The 13,615-nt window shown below is 42.1% G+C and overlaps 1 protein-coding gene across 1 annotated transcript in view; it reads right to left on the reverse strand.

Annotated features, from left to right (window-relative positions):
* The window catches only part of LOC100756612 (ADAMTS-like protein 3), a 297,381-nt gene that overhangs the window by 196,140 nt on the left and 87,626 nt on the right, over nt 1-13,615 (reverse strand). The window contains exon 4 of the mRNA XM_035441640.1: nt 1,320-1,447. Coding sequence (XP_035297531.1) covers nt 1,320-1,447 — 128 coding nt within the window. The remainder of the gene's footprint in view (nt 1-1,319; nt 1,448-13,615) is intronic.

Genomic DNA, 13,615 nt, shown 5'->3' on the forward strand with positions numbered 1-13,615 from the left:
GTTCTGTCAAAATTTTCTTTAGGTGGAACTATGCTCCAACAGCCTTGCCACACCTTCCTGTGTAGACCAATGTGTCCTCCTTCTCAAAGGACTCTGTTCTCTTTACCTGCCATGCCCTTCACTGAAGGACATACATAGTCACTGTCTAATATGCCTGCATAAGATCTGCTTGAAACATCAACTGAGCAGAATAAAATATGTTCCCCTTGTGTTTCTTCTCTGTAGCTGTAGATAATCAGTAAAAGTCAGTTTACTCTTTCACCTAGCAGCATCCCACATGTAAAGATGCCTGCCGTAATCTGGGAGTTTTTTTTGTCTGGGATCAAAGATGAGAGTCCATTGACCTGAGGCTGTGCCTTACCTGAGAACCAGGTTTAGACTCCCCCATGAGTCACAACCTCAAAAACAGCAAGTACAGCCTTCCCAGAAACTTGTGGGCTTTTAAAATTAAACTGATCTTTCATTTTAGTGTAAATGGACCTATGAGGTGAAAGCAGAGAGCATATTACCTTCTTTATAAGACATTTTTAAAAAAGCATGTTTGTTTTTTTGTTTTGTTTTGTTTTGTTTTGTTTTTGTGTGTGTGTGTGTGGTGTGGTGTTGTAAGCATTTGAATATGTGGGTGCACTCATTTGTGTGTGCATATGTGAGGACTAGATGTCAATGTCCAGCATCTTCCACATAGCTCTCTATCTTATTTTTTTGAGGCAGGATCTTTCACCGAACATAGGTTCACCGCTTTAGCTAGAATTCCTGACCAGCAGGCCCCTGTGATCCACATGCCTCTACCCAGCCTGTACTGGGTCACAAGTGTGCACTGCCACTCCTGGCTTTTTATATGTGTTCTAGTGTTCTAAGGATCTGAACTAGGTCCTTACTCTTGTGAAGCAAGCACTTTACCCCCTATGTCAGCAGCCCACTTTCTGTATCATCTTCCTGACCCATGGGAGTTTCAGAGTAAGTGAACAAGAAAGAAACCACAGTCATAGCTTCTCAATGACTGCTACCAAGATGACATAACCTTTTGCATCCAAATCTTGACAATATCAAGCCAGCAGCTGAACTTAACAGGCCCTCACTTACTTAGGACCAAAATGTCTGGTTTTCCTGAACCTGGTGACCATTAATGTAAATAGGATACAGAGAAATACCAGGAAGTAGGATCATTCCCATTTAAATATGTTAACTTGAGATTGGTTGATGTGTCTGGTAGATAGTATGTCACCAAATAGGACACTTCAGAGCCACACCTTCTCCCCTTCTCACTCACCCAGAGTCATTGACACAATCCCCATGGGAGCAGCCAAGCCACCACTGACCTTCCAGTCAGACACCTCCGCAGAGAATAGGAAGCTCCTCCCCCACAGGTCCGGGAACAGTCGCTCCACTCTCCCCAAGCATCCCAGTTGCCATCTTTGTCTTCATCTGAATGAGTGTTTCTTGAGGTCTGGATATGGGGTGGGGGAAAACACAGCCAGTTATGGAAGTCAAATATCACCTAAGTCTATTCACAGGAAATATCCACAGTAGTCCAATGCAGTTGAAAGAACAGTAGTGCTGTCTGCCAGAAACTCTTGGGGCATGGAGGGGAAGGGACTGTTCAGCGGGTTTGAAGCTCTAGCCATGCACAATTAGAAAGTTCCTGGTTCGTACAGTACACATACTAGGCTTACAGTTACTTCAGTTGGTCAGGAAGTTAGATACCATATTCTGTGCTTTCCCTTAAAAAGAGTAAAAGTGGGACTGGAGGCTTAGCAGTTAAGAGTACTGGCTGCTCTTCCAGAAGACGTGGGATCAAATCCCAGCACCTATATGGCAGCTCATAAGTCTCTGTATCTCCAGTTCCAGGGAATCCAATATGGAACACATGTGGTGCACAGACATACATGCAGGTAAAACAATGACGACATAAAAATAAACATAACATAAAATAAAAATAAGTTAAAAATCAAATCTCAAAAGAAAGTAAAAGTGAGGGAATGGGGAAAATTGTCTCAAGAGTTATAGTAGCCAGGCACCTTTAATCCCAGAACCTGGGAGGCAGAGGCAGGAGTTAAGTTAGAAGCCAGCCTAGTCTACAATGAGTTCCAGGATAGCCAGGGCTTCACAGAGAAATTCTGTCTCAAAAAACCAAAAATAAAAGTTATAGCATTGACATAATAACAAATAGTCATAGGTATTAATTTTTCTCATAATGCTTTATTAGTGCATATTAATTGCACAAAAATGTGTTTCATTATGACATTTTATACATGTATATATAAAGCACTTTTTATCATATCCACTAAAAGTAGCTAAACTATTTTAATTCTTGAGATAGTATCTCCTAACATAATTTAAGCAGACACTGAACTTACTGTACACCCCAGGCTGCTCTCCATCTCATTGCCTCAGCTTCCTAAGTACTAGTATTAAAGCTTATTTTTATAATTATATAAAGTCTTGGTCTGGAGAAACCTCTCAGCAGAGCTCTTACAGAGAATTCAAGTTTGATTTCTAGCACACATGCAAGAATTCATAACTGTTCATAGCTCTAGTCCCAGGGATCCAATGCCCTTTCTGACCTCAGCAGGCCCCAACCACACATATGATCACAAACATACATAGAGGTAAAATAACCACACATAAAACAAAATGAGTAAATCTAACAAAAAATGAATTTTTTTAAAAAAAATCTATAAATTCTTAAAATATGTCAAAATGAATTCCAGATCTCTTAAAAATTTATATGAAGGAACTGAAACCATAAACTACCAGGAAGATCATATACCATATAAACACTGACGGACATATGGTTAGCATAGGAAAGACTGTCGTATATTTATTAACAGAGGTTAAAAGCAATTTAAAGGGAAAGGCTGGTGTGGCTTAATTTCTTTAAAATAAAAACACAAAGTATTTTTTCGCTATCTTCATATAAAAACAGTTTAGTGAACACACATGAAAACATGGCAGGGAAAGTACAGGAGCACAGGCTAGAAGAATACACATGAAACTCCCTCTAAGAAAAGAAAAGAAGAGGAGGGTCTCCTCACTGTCCCTGAGAAAAGTCACAAGAGGAATTGTTCCATTTTCCTTTATCACTCAAAAATATGTCTACAGCAAATATACCTAAGCTTTAAAAATCAACATGAAGTCAGGTGGGTTTTCATGGGTGGTGGTGTTGCTACTCTCTGAACTTTAGTGGTTTTTGAAATTTTTTTAAAAATTTCAAATTTTCGGCTGCCGGGGGATGGTGGCACACGCCTTTAATCCCAGTACTTGGGAGGCAGAGGTAGGCGGATCTCTGTGAGTTCAATACCAGCCTGGTCTACAAGAGCTAGCTCCAGGACAGCCTCCAAAGCCACAGAGAAACCGAGTCTCAAAACAAACAAAATGTTAAGTATTTTAGGCCAAAATGCATTCATTAGATGACAACACCCTATCTAGACACAAGGCTGTATCATGTTTAACCTGGGTAAGTCTGCCCAAGAAATAGACAAAGAGATGTCCAGATAAATAAAATGTTACAGTGAGATGTGAGGAAGCTTTGAATGACTTGAGCAACATTTTGTATTGTGTCTCCATATTTTGTAGTATTTTTAAAGGGCTTAATTTTATGTTTAGTTGTGTGTATTCATGTGTCTGGACTGGGTATTATGTGCACAGGAGTGAGTGCAGGCTACTTTGGAGGCCAGAAGAGGGCGTCAGATCCCCTGGAAGGGGTGTCACGAGTGGCTGCGGGCCTCCAGAATGGGTACTGAGAACTGAGCTCCAGTCCTCCAGAAAAGCAGTAACTGCTCCAGTCTCTCCATACCATACTTTAAATGATAAAGCACAAAATGTCTTACTTAAAACCAAGCAAACAAAATGCTATCTTCTCAGTCTATAGAAATAAATGCTCAAGTCAGACAGAATTTAATAGGTAAGTTGCAAGGCAGAGAATGCAAAGGTACAGAGGGAAACCATGGCAAAGTCATGAATGACAGCACGTGCCAGAATTAGACATCGCCCAGTTTTCCCTAAGCCTTCAGGGAGTTACATCATCATCCTCTCCCCCCAAAAAGTTAAATTAAGAGGGGGATTGGTAGGGAAGACTTTCAAAACTGAAATAAAAAAAAATAATGACAGGAAGAAGAAAAAGGTTTTCCAATAATTTTCGCTCAAGTGCCACTGGTCATCTGATCTGACAGCTTCTATCAATAGCACAGTGAACAGCCCTATGGAGCAACACGCCAGCCTTGGTAGAGGGACGGAAAGAATAATATTTGGCAGCTGACCAAATCTTTCATCAGGGATGGGAGCTAATTTAAACCCATACTATTTAGTGCTCTAATTAAGAGCCCTGTTCAGTTCGATTTTCTGCCCTGAAAGTCATCAAATATTACTGTACCCTGTCTATAATGTAATATAAAATATAAATTCTAATTCATAGAAAAATACAATTAGCAGTTTAATGCATTCATCTGGACTTTTAGATGGGGTAAGTCCAGATCATTTAGGCAAATGTTTAAACTACACACAGCTGAAATTGGTTTTTCATTTTGTCACTCGATATATGAATTGGTTGAATGTGAAAAGTTGAAAAATATCATCATATATTTTTTAAACGAAAGTTGAGAGCTCCCTGCAATATTGTTTTAATTTGTTTTTATTCCCACCATCCCATCTGTTCCATTTATAGTTAGAATCAGGTTTCTTTCCATAACTCCTCCACCTTCACTTACAGAAAACATCTTGATTCTAAAATAATTAAAACAGGCACATTATAAAATGAAAACATCTGGTTTCTCTGATTGGATCCATCAGATTTTTTTTTTACTCTTAAGAAAACAGAAAGCAAATGGCATCTCAATGAGTGCCCGTGGTGTTTCCCTTCTCTGTTAGGACGGTTGGGTGCCACAGACCCCAGCAGCATTTTCCACAGCCACTGACCCTGTTGTGCCTTCCTCCTAGCTGCAGAGTAGCAACAATGTCCCTGATTCTACTCACTTCTCTCTTTTGACCTTCCTTTCCTGGAATTTCATCCCTCTGAAGAAGCTGACAATGAGCCACCCCAGTCCTTTTCCCTGGAAGAACACTTCTAGAGTTTTCCCAAAGCCTCCAGCACCTGGCTAACACCCCAAACGCCTTCTTACTCCCCCTGCTCTTTTGTGACTGCATTCAATCTCTGCACACAATTAAGTATGCAAATTTTAAATCTCAAAATGTAGTATCTAGACTGTGGCATTATATCTAAAAGAGCACAGGCCATGTATTGCTCCATGACCCTTATTCCCATGTGCCTATGTGAGCGTGCCTCTCTCTCTCTCTCTCTCTCTCTCTCTCTCTCTCTCTCTCTCTCTCTCTCTCTGTGTGTGTGTGTGTGTGTGTGTGTGTGTGTGTGTGTATACTGTACATGTATACACAGATGTGGAAACCAGAGAATAACCTTGGTGTCATTTCTCAGGATCAGTCCACTTTGATTCTTTATTCTGAAACAGAGTCTCATGTTGACTTGGAGCTCACTTCTTTGACAGAGCTGACTTACCAGCCCCAGAGATCTGTCTGTCTCAGCCTCCCCAGCGCTGATTACAAACTCGTGTTTTCATGCCTGGTTTTTCTATGTGGGTTCTGGGAACTGAACTAAGCTGTTTCCTTAACCCATTCCAAATTTCTTTTGATAGTTTTCCTCCCTTTTCCCCTCTCTTCTCCCTTCCTCCTCCCCTCTCTTTTTATTCCCCCCTTCCCTCTCTCTGTCCTTTCTTTCTCCCTTCTCCCTCTCTTTCTTCATATTTCAGTCACACCATTTATTGGAACATCCTTTGGAGGCAGGATTACATAATGATTAAAGCTGTTATGATAGCTTTTAACCTTTATAAAGCTCATGTTAAACAGTGATGGTCACCATGACTCACACATTACTTAAAACACACACAGAAAGGAAATCACACAGCATCTCCATGTAGCTGGTGACTGTGTCACAAATGTCAGTGATTGTTGTTCTTAAAAATAATATCTTCAAAATAATGATGGCAGAGCCAGCTCTCCAGCCGGTGCTTATGCAAGACTTTGAATTAATCACCAATGAATCTCTTCTTGTTGCTTTTGGCTTGGGAGATCAGCCTGCTGAGGTCTGTTTGGACCCAGATCCCAGCACCCATCTGTAAGCCATGCTCCTTGACTTTACAATTTCCATGTGTCCCCTAGTCAGTGATAAGCATGCTAGACATAGCTTCCTAATCCAACAGAATTCCATTAATGCCTAAATCTTCTTTTTTACAAATGTAAGCAGACCATGATGCCAAGTGGATAGCCCACTGATCAGAGAGAACACCTGTGAATAAAGCTTCATGTTACCACAAAAATATGAAATAATACCAATCTCTGTCATAATATCAGTCACTGTCAATAATATCCATCATTATCATGTATCAGGATGCAGAAGAGGGTTGTGGAGGATGAAGGGACAGCCGTTCATGGGAACTGGGTAGAGCCTCCTGAGAGAAGAGGTATGTGGTAGCCTCACTTTGACCAGCCCAGACCCTAAAACCCAGTGACCACAAAGACAGAGCTGGCTTCATGATAACCCAGACCAGACAACTTTTGTTAAGCAGTGGGTACTGCTTCTCCCACCTCCTCTTTCAAGCATTCTTTAAACCATCTTAAGTGACTATTTACACTCCGTGTGAACACTGCTTTGTAAGGAAAGCTATTGAAAGAACCCAATCCAAGTTCGATTCACCCAACATCAAGTTTGTGTCTCTGCGGTAAGACCTAGACAAAGAATCCCGTCCTTCCTAAGGTAGCCACTGTTCATGTAGACAGTGCTGTGGCCCAGTCCTCAGCTTGGTTTATGTCCTCTCTAATCCGCTTGGCCTCTCTGGTGAATATTCCCAGCACCATCTTTAGGTGAACAACATTTTCAGAACCGTATGAGTTCAAGGAATGACAGGGCCATGGCAGAACCCCTTTGTCATCCCCCGGCCCCAGGCTAACCCTTTTTTCCTCTGTGGGATTTCTCTGCTGTTACTCTACTTGCTTTGTGACCAGGGATCCAGTCAAATTCAGGCACTAAGCTATCATCACTCATGGTTAGCATTCCGAGTGTTGGGTCCACTTCATCCGCTGCTGGGAGCCACTTGACCACAACATTCTTTTGATATCTCAATGAACTCTTTTACATTATCCACTACCTCACCCCACCTTTATTGCAAGTGGAGTTACACTTCTGGTTTTCAACAGTCTGCCATTTTATCTTGGGGATTTTGTGAGGAATGCACGTTCCAGGCTGGTGTTTGTGGGCTCCCAGGCATCTGCTGGTTCCTTTATCCAAATAGATACCCACAGTCAAGGTTCTGCACTAGGTGCCCTGCAAGGACAAATATGGATCCAGGCCCTCAAGCTGTTCTAAATGAGCAGGAAGAGAGAGAGGTCAAGGGACCTGGTGGGGTGGCATAAGTTATTTCCACAACCTTCATTAGCAGAGTGTATAGCAAGGTCAGCTCTTTTCCATAGAATGAGATAATTCTGTGGGGACCATATGCCCCCTCAGCATCTCCCATGGGATAGTTTGTGTTGCATAGAAGCCCTTACTTTTGCTTGTCTCTATTTCCTACTTCCTCTATTTCCTATTTGCTTGTCTCTATTTCTCTATTTGCTGATTTTTGCTGGTAACAGTTTTCTAGTGTCATACAGTGTGTGTATACACACGCACGCTCGCTGGCCCACATGCACATGCACATAATAAGACATTCAAAATAAGTTCTTTTGTTTTAAACAGCGAAGAAAAACACCAAAGGAAACCCTATGAAAACACACCTTAAGAAACAGTGTGCACTTTGTGCCATTTGCTTTAAACTATCAGGCTTAATTATTGCTTAGGAAATCATATTTTCCCAAGTAAAATTCTAGCTTGGGAATAGGCTGAATGAAAAAATCCTCCAAAGATATTGTTTACTATATAATCGGACTTGGCAAAATCCCAGACTGTGGTAGGAGTGAGTGTGTTCACAGACTCATAAAGGCTTGAGTTTTGCTCGCTCTTCTTGGACCCCCAGGCATATATCAAATCATAAACTATTTCCCTGACAAGTTCTTAAATCTATGACATGTACTGAATAGCGCTGTTCTGCTGGTCTAGCTAAAACATTAGTAATTAAACACAGATTTCACATCTAAGGTCGCTTATTGGAAATGCCATATTAACAGCTCCATATTAAAAACAACTCCAAATGAAATGAGTTCCAGTGGGATATTACTTCCCAGACATCAAATGAAGGTTCATTCCAATGTTCCCACAAAGGTTATTTGAGGAGATCTCAAGCCACTCAGATTTTGTTAACAGTAGATACATTCTTTCAGGTTAATACCACCATAAGGTCTTGAGCAACCAAACTTTAAAATTATGAATGGGGCAGATGTCATAAAGATGTCAGTCAAGTTGTCACACAGATCAACAATTCAATTCAACCAGGTTGTATTAAATGCTAATATATCTAAAGCCATATGCTAGGTACCAGTGATAAATTCCCAGGACTCTGCTCACCTTTCCTTTCTCCAGTCCATACTACTCTCTGCTAAAATTCACTGGCTGAAGAGTCGACTGCCTGTGGAATTTGTTCAGCCCTTTCCTAGCCAACCTTTGTCCCTGGTCATTTTTACCATCATAAGAGAACTTTACTCTCTCTAATTCACAGGAACACGTTACACACTAACAAGCCTTTGCCTGTCAGATACACCTAGTTCCTATTCAGGCTGCATCTCATACTCCAGACATAGTCCTTACTATTTCCCCAATAGAACTGAGAGAGAGAGAGAGAGAGAGAGAGAGAGAGAGAGAGAGAGAGAGTTGTATGGTGTTGTATTATGGGTTTATGTGTGTGTGAGGTGCATTGTGTTTATGTGTGTATATGTGTGTATGTGTGTATGTAGTATGTGGGCGTGTGTGTGTGTGTGTGTGTGTGTGTGTGTGTGTGTGTGTGTGTGGTGTATTTTTGTGATTTGTGTGTATATGTGAGTGGTGTGTGTGTGTGTATACTTGTTCTCATGAATATGAGCCAATGTGCTTAACTAAGGAACAAAACAGATGTCTTCATGCTTGTGTAGCAGACACTTTATTTACTGAGGCATCTTTTGAGCCCCTTGAGGGGTATTTTATTCTTTCTGATTATCTGTTAATTTATTTTTAAAGTATTTGCATTAGTTTTTGCAGTACTAGAAATCAATCTCACAGTCTTGGGAACAGGAGGCAAGGCAAGCACTTTGCCACTGAATAACACCCAAAGCCCCCAGGGAACATTTTTTAAAATTTTTTATTTAGAAACAATCTTATTTTACATATCAATCTCCCATTGCCTCTCCTTCCATTCTCCCCTGCCCTCCAATGATCCCACCTACCCACCCACCCTGCACCCTCCCACCCACCCCGCACCCACTCCCCAAGGATACTGAGGCCTTCCATTGAGGAATCATCAAAGTCTGACACATCATTTGGGGGAGGGCCTAGGCCCTCCTCCATGTATCTGAGCTGAAATAGTATCCCTCCATAGGGAATGGGCTCCAAAAGTCCATTTGTACACTAGGGATAAATACTGGTTCCACTGTTCGAGGTCCCATAGACTTCCCAGGCCTCCTAAATGGAACCCACATTCAGAGGGCTTGGTTCAGTCCAATGCTGGTTCCCCAGCTTTACGACTGGAGTCCTCGTGCTTTCACTAAGTCAGGTCAGCTGTTTTGAGCAAAGGACTATCAGCCTACAATCCACACCTCCAGAGAAAATAGGAAACAAGTAGGACCCTAAGAGAGGAATACATGGTCCCCTGAAGAAGGGGAAAGAGACAAGAACTCCTGAGCAAATTGGGAGCATGGGGGTGAGGGGAGGGAGGGAGGAAAAAAGAGAAGGGGAGAAGAGGATGGGGGAGGAGAACAAGAGGGATCAAGGAGGCTGAATTAGGGGAGGAATATCAGCAAGAAAAGAGACACCTTAAGAGAGGGAGCTAGTATAGGTTTAAAGAGAAATCTGGCACTAGGGTAATGTTCAGAGATCCACAAAAATGACCCCAACTAAGAATCTAGGCAGTAGTGGAGAGGCCGCCTTTGATGCCCTTCCCCTATAATGAGATTGATGACTGCCTTAATTGCCAGCCTCCAGCCTTCATCCAGTAGCTGATGGAAGCAGAAGCAGACACCCACAGCTAAGCACTGAGCCATATTCCTGGAATCCAGTTGTAGAGAGGGGGAGAGGATGAGCAAAGCAGTCAAGACCACACTGGAGAAATCTACAGGAACATTTTTTAAAACATGTCATTGAGTGGCCAATGTACAGAGAAGTCATGAGGGTAGGCAGCAATTTGGGCTGGTGTGAGCCCGGCTATGTAAATCCCAGAATTTTCATCTTCATCTTTCTGTGTAAAGAGCTATGAGGAGGAGCTAAGACTTTTGGTGAGAAAATACAGCCAGAGAGAGAGACAGAGACAGAAGACAGAGAGAGACAGAATATAGACAGAGAGGCAGAGAGAGAGTGAACAGGCATTCCTTGCTTTTCCTGCTAAAAACTTGTAGTGTTTCCTACTGGCCAAAGAGAGCTGATGCAGTTCACACAGATCACATCCGGCAGGAGGTGAAGGGTATTGAGTGGATGGATCTACAGAGCAAAGGAAAGCTTCTACCATGCTCCAACACTCATTTATCACCTCACTGGAAGTTTTCACAGCAGAGGCATGACTTCAGCAGACTGTGTTTTGGAGAAGTTCTTCTAGCAGGAGGAGCATGAGGCAGGATCCGAAAAGTAGAACCTCCATTGAAACACAGCATGCAAGAGTCCAGACCCCAGACTCCATAGTCCACATTCATCACACCATTTATCCCAAAGAGGAGTGACACCTGAAGGCCCTGGGATCAACAGGATCAGCAATGGCAACTTACTATACCCAAGGGATAGGAGATGCCAGGTGGACTCCCCAATGTGTCTGTGGTAAGTTGCACATGCTAATCTCATCCAAGCTTCATAACCATTCTCAAGCCCACCCTTGTGGTAGGATTCTAGTGCCCTTCTGTATAAAATGAAAGTAACTATGTCAATATTAGTAATGGATAAAAAGAAGAGCACAAATGGGAAGCACCCTGTAACTCTAAGTTACTTAATTATAACATTACATTATGCCAAAGATGCTGTGTGTGTACATTTGTTAGGGGTGGCATTCATATGTGTGCAGGTACATGTGTGGGTGAAGATATGTTGAGGTCAGAGGCCAACCTCAGGTGTCATTTGGGGGGGTTCAAAACAGGGTTTCTCTGTAGCATTTGAAACCTGTCCAGGAACTGGCTCTGTAGACCAGGTTGGTCTCAAACTCACAGAGATCCACCTATCTCTGCCTCCCCAGTGCTGGGATTAAAGGTGTGTGCCACCACTACCCTGCCTCAGGTGTCATTCTTTGAGGTACAGTTCACCCTGTTCTTTAGTTACAGTCTCTCAATGACCTGAAAGTCATCAAACAGCCCAAGCTGTTTGCAAGGCAAGCACTGTACTGATTGAGCCATCTCTCCATCCCCAAACTTCTTTTAACAAAAGGATAGGTTCCAAAGCTACACAGAGAAACCTTGTCTCAAAAAAAATTCACATTACCACATGATAATGGTATCTGTACTGAGTGGTTTTGTGCGTCAACGTGACACAAGCTAGAGTCATCAGAGGAAGGAGCCTCAGCTGAGGAAATGCCTCCTTGAGATCCAGCTGGAAGGCATATTCTCATTAATGATCAATGGGCGAGACCCAGCCATGGTGGGTGGTGCCATCCCTGGACTGCTGGTCCTGGGTTCTATAATAAAGCAGGCTGAGAAAGCCACGGGAAGCAAGACAGCAGCTCCCCTCCATGGCTTCTGCATCAGCTCCTGCCTCCAGGATCCTGCCCTGTTTGAGTTCCTGTCCTGACTTCCTTCAGAGATGAACAGCAATGCTGAAGTGTCAGCCAAATAAACCCTTTCCTCCCCAACTTGATTTTTGACCATGGTGTTTCATTGCAGCAATAGAAACCCTAACTAAGATGGCGGGCCAGTGGAACAATGGATAACAACATGTCTGACTATGGATCAGAAACCCTAAGACAATATTATTAAATAAAACTGAAGTGTGGCCACTCAATTATAATGGGCAATCCATCATCTCTCTAGCCATCCAGTTTGCAGTAAAAGCCACAGGCTACTATTCCTCACCAACTCAGGATGGCAACTGGAAAACAACACACTGTGGGTAAGAAATGAGCAAGGCCAGACAACAATGCTGGTGGGACTGTAAAGTGGTACAGTCATTATGGAAAACAATATGGCAGTTCCTCAAAAGAGTGTGTGTTCCCCAAAATGACTCAGCAATCCTCCTTTTGAGTATATATCTCCTGAAATTGTACACACGGACTCAAATAACTGCATGTACATCTCTGTTGCCAAATTATTTACAGTAGTCAGAATAAGAAAAAAAAACCAAATGTCTACCAACAAGAGAATAAATAAGATATGCATGTTTATGGGTACATATGATTCAATATAGAGAAAGAATTGAATTCTGACACATGCCACAACATAGATTAAATGGAAGTCATTATACAAGAGAAGTCAGGTGTAAAAGAAATGTGTCTAACTACTTCTGAAGCACCCCGAGTCAGTCCATCTGCAGGCACACAGTTGAGGAGTGACTGTCAGGGACTGGAGAGAGGAGAGAACAGGGAGGCACTGTTTAATGAGAACAGTCAGCTCTGTAATATGAAAGCCAGCTCTAGACACACACGGTTCTTGCACAATAGAGTGAGTATAACTGACACCACTGAACTGAACACTTTAAAATGGTTAAAATGCTAAGTGTTGTCGTGTATGTTCTAACACACAGGGAGACAGAGACAGATACAGGCAGACCAACATTTTCAAGTACAGAAAGAAAAAGCCTTAAGAAATGGAAACTTTCCTTTAAAAGTTGGTGATGAAATCCAATCAACCAGGAGATGATTCAAAACTCTTTAAAAATGAGGATTATAAAAGTCAAGGAGAAGGCATGGAGGTGAGCACTTGATCTGATTCAGTACCGAGCCCCGGATAAGGCATGGGGCTGTGAGGGTTGTAGAAGAGAATACATTCTGCATTAAATTAACTCCTATAGTGTGACTGATAAACATAGGAAGGAGAATGGAAAAAAGCTGTAAGGGCTTCATGCAGTATAAACTGAGATTTAAACATCAGTTTTCAAAATATAATCATTCCAGATTCCTAATGCTGTGTGATTTTGTTTTTTGGTTTTTTGTTTGTTTGGTTGGTTGGTCTTGGGTTTTGGGGGGGTTGTCATATACATAGTGATACTGTTGGGGGAGAAAGTTGTTCTGCTATGGCTACAAGTTCTGCAGGTCCCTCAATTTCTCTTCATTTTCTTATTTAATTCACATAAAAAACAAGCTGGAGAGATGTCTCAGTGGTTAAAAGCACCTTCCAGACAACCCAGGTTTGGTTCCCAGCATCTATGTCAGGTGGCTCAAAACCATCTGTAACTCTGGGGGATCCAAAGCCCTCTTTTCACCTCTAAGGGTACCTACACTCAAACACACACACACACACACACACACACACACACACACACACACACACACTCACACACACTCACACACACATACACACA

This window comes from Cricetulus griseus, chromosome 3 (genome assembly GCF_003668045.3).
Source record: "Cricetulus griseus strain 17A/GY chromosome 3, alternate assembly CriGri-PICRH-1.0, whole genome shotgun sequence".
Lineage (NCBI taxonomy): Eukaryota > Metazoa > Chordata > Mammalia > Rodentia > Cricetidae > Cricetulus > Cricetulus griseus.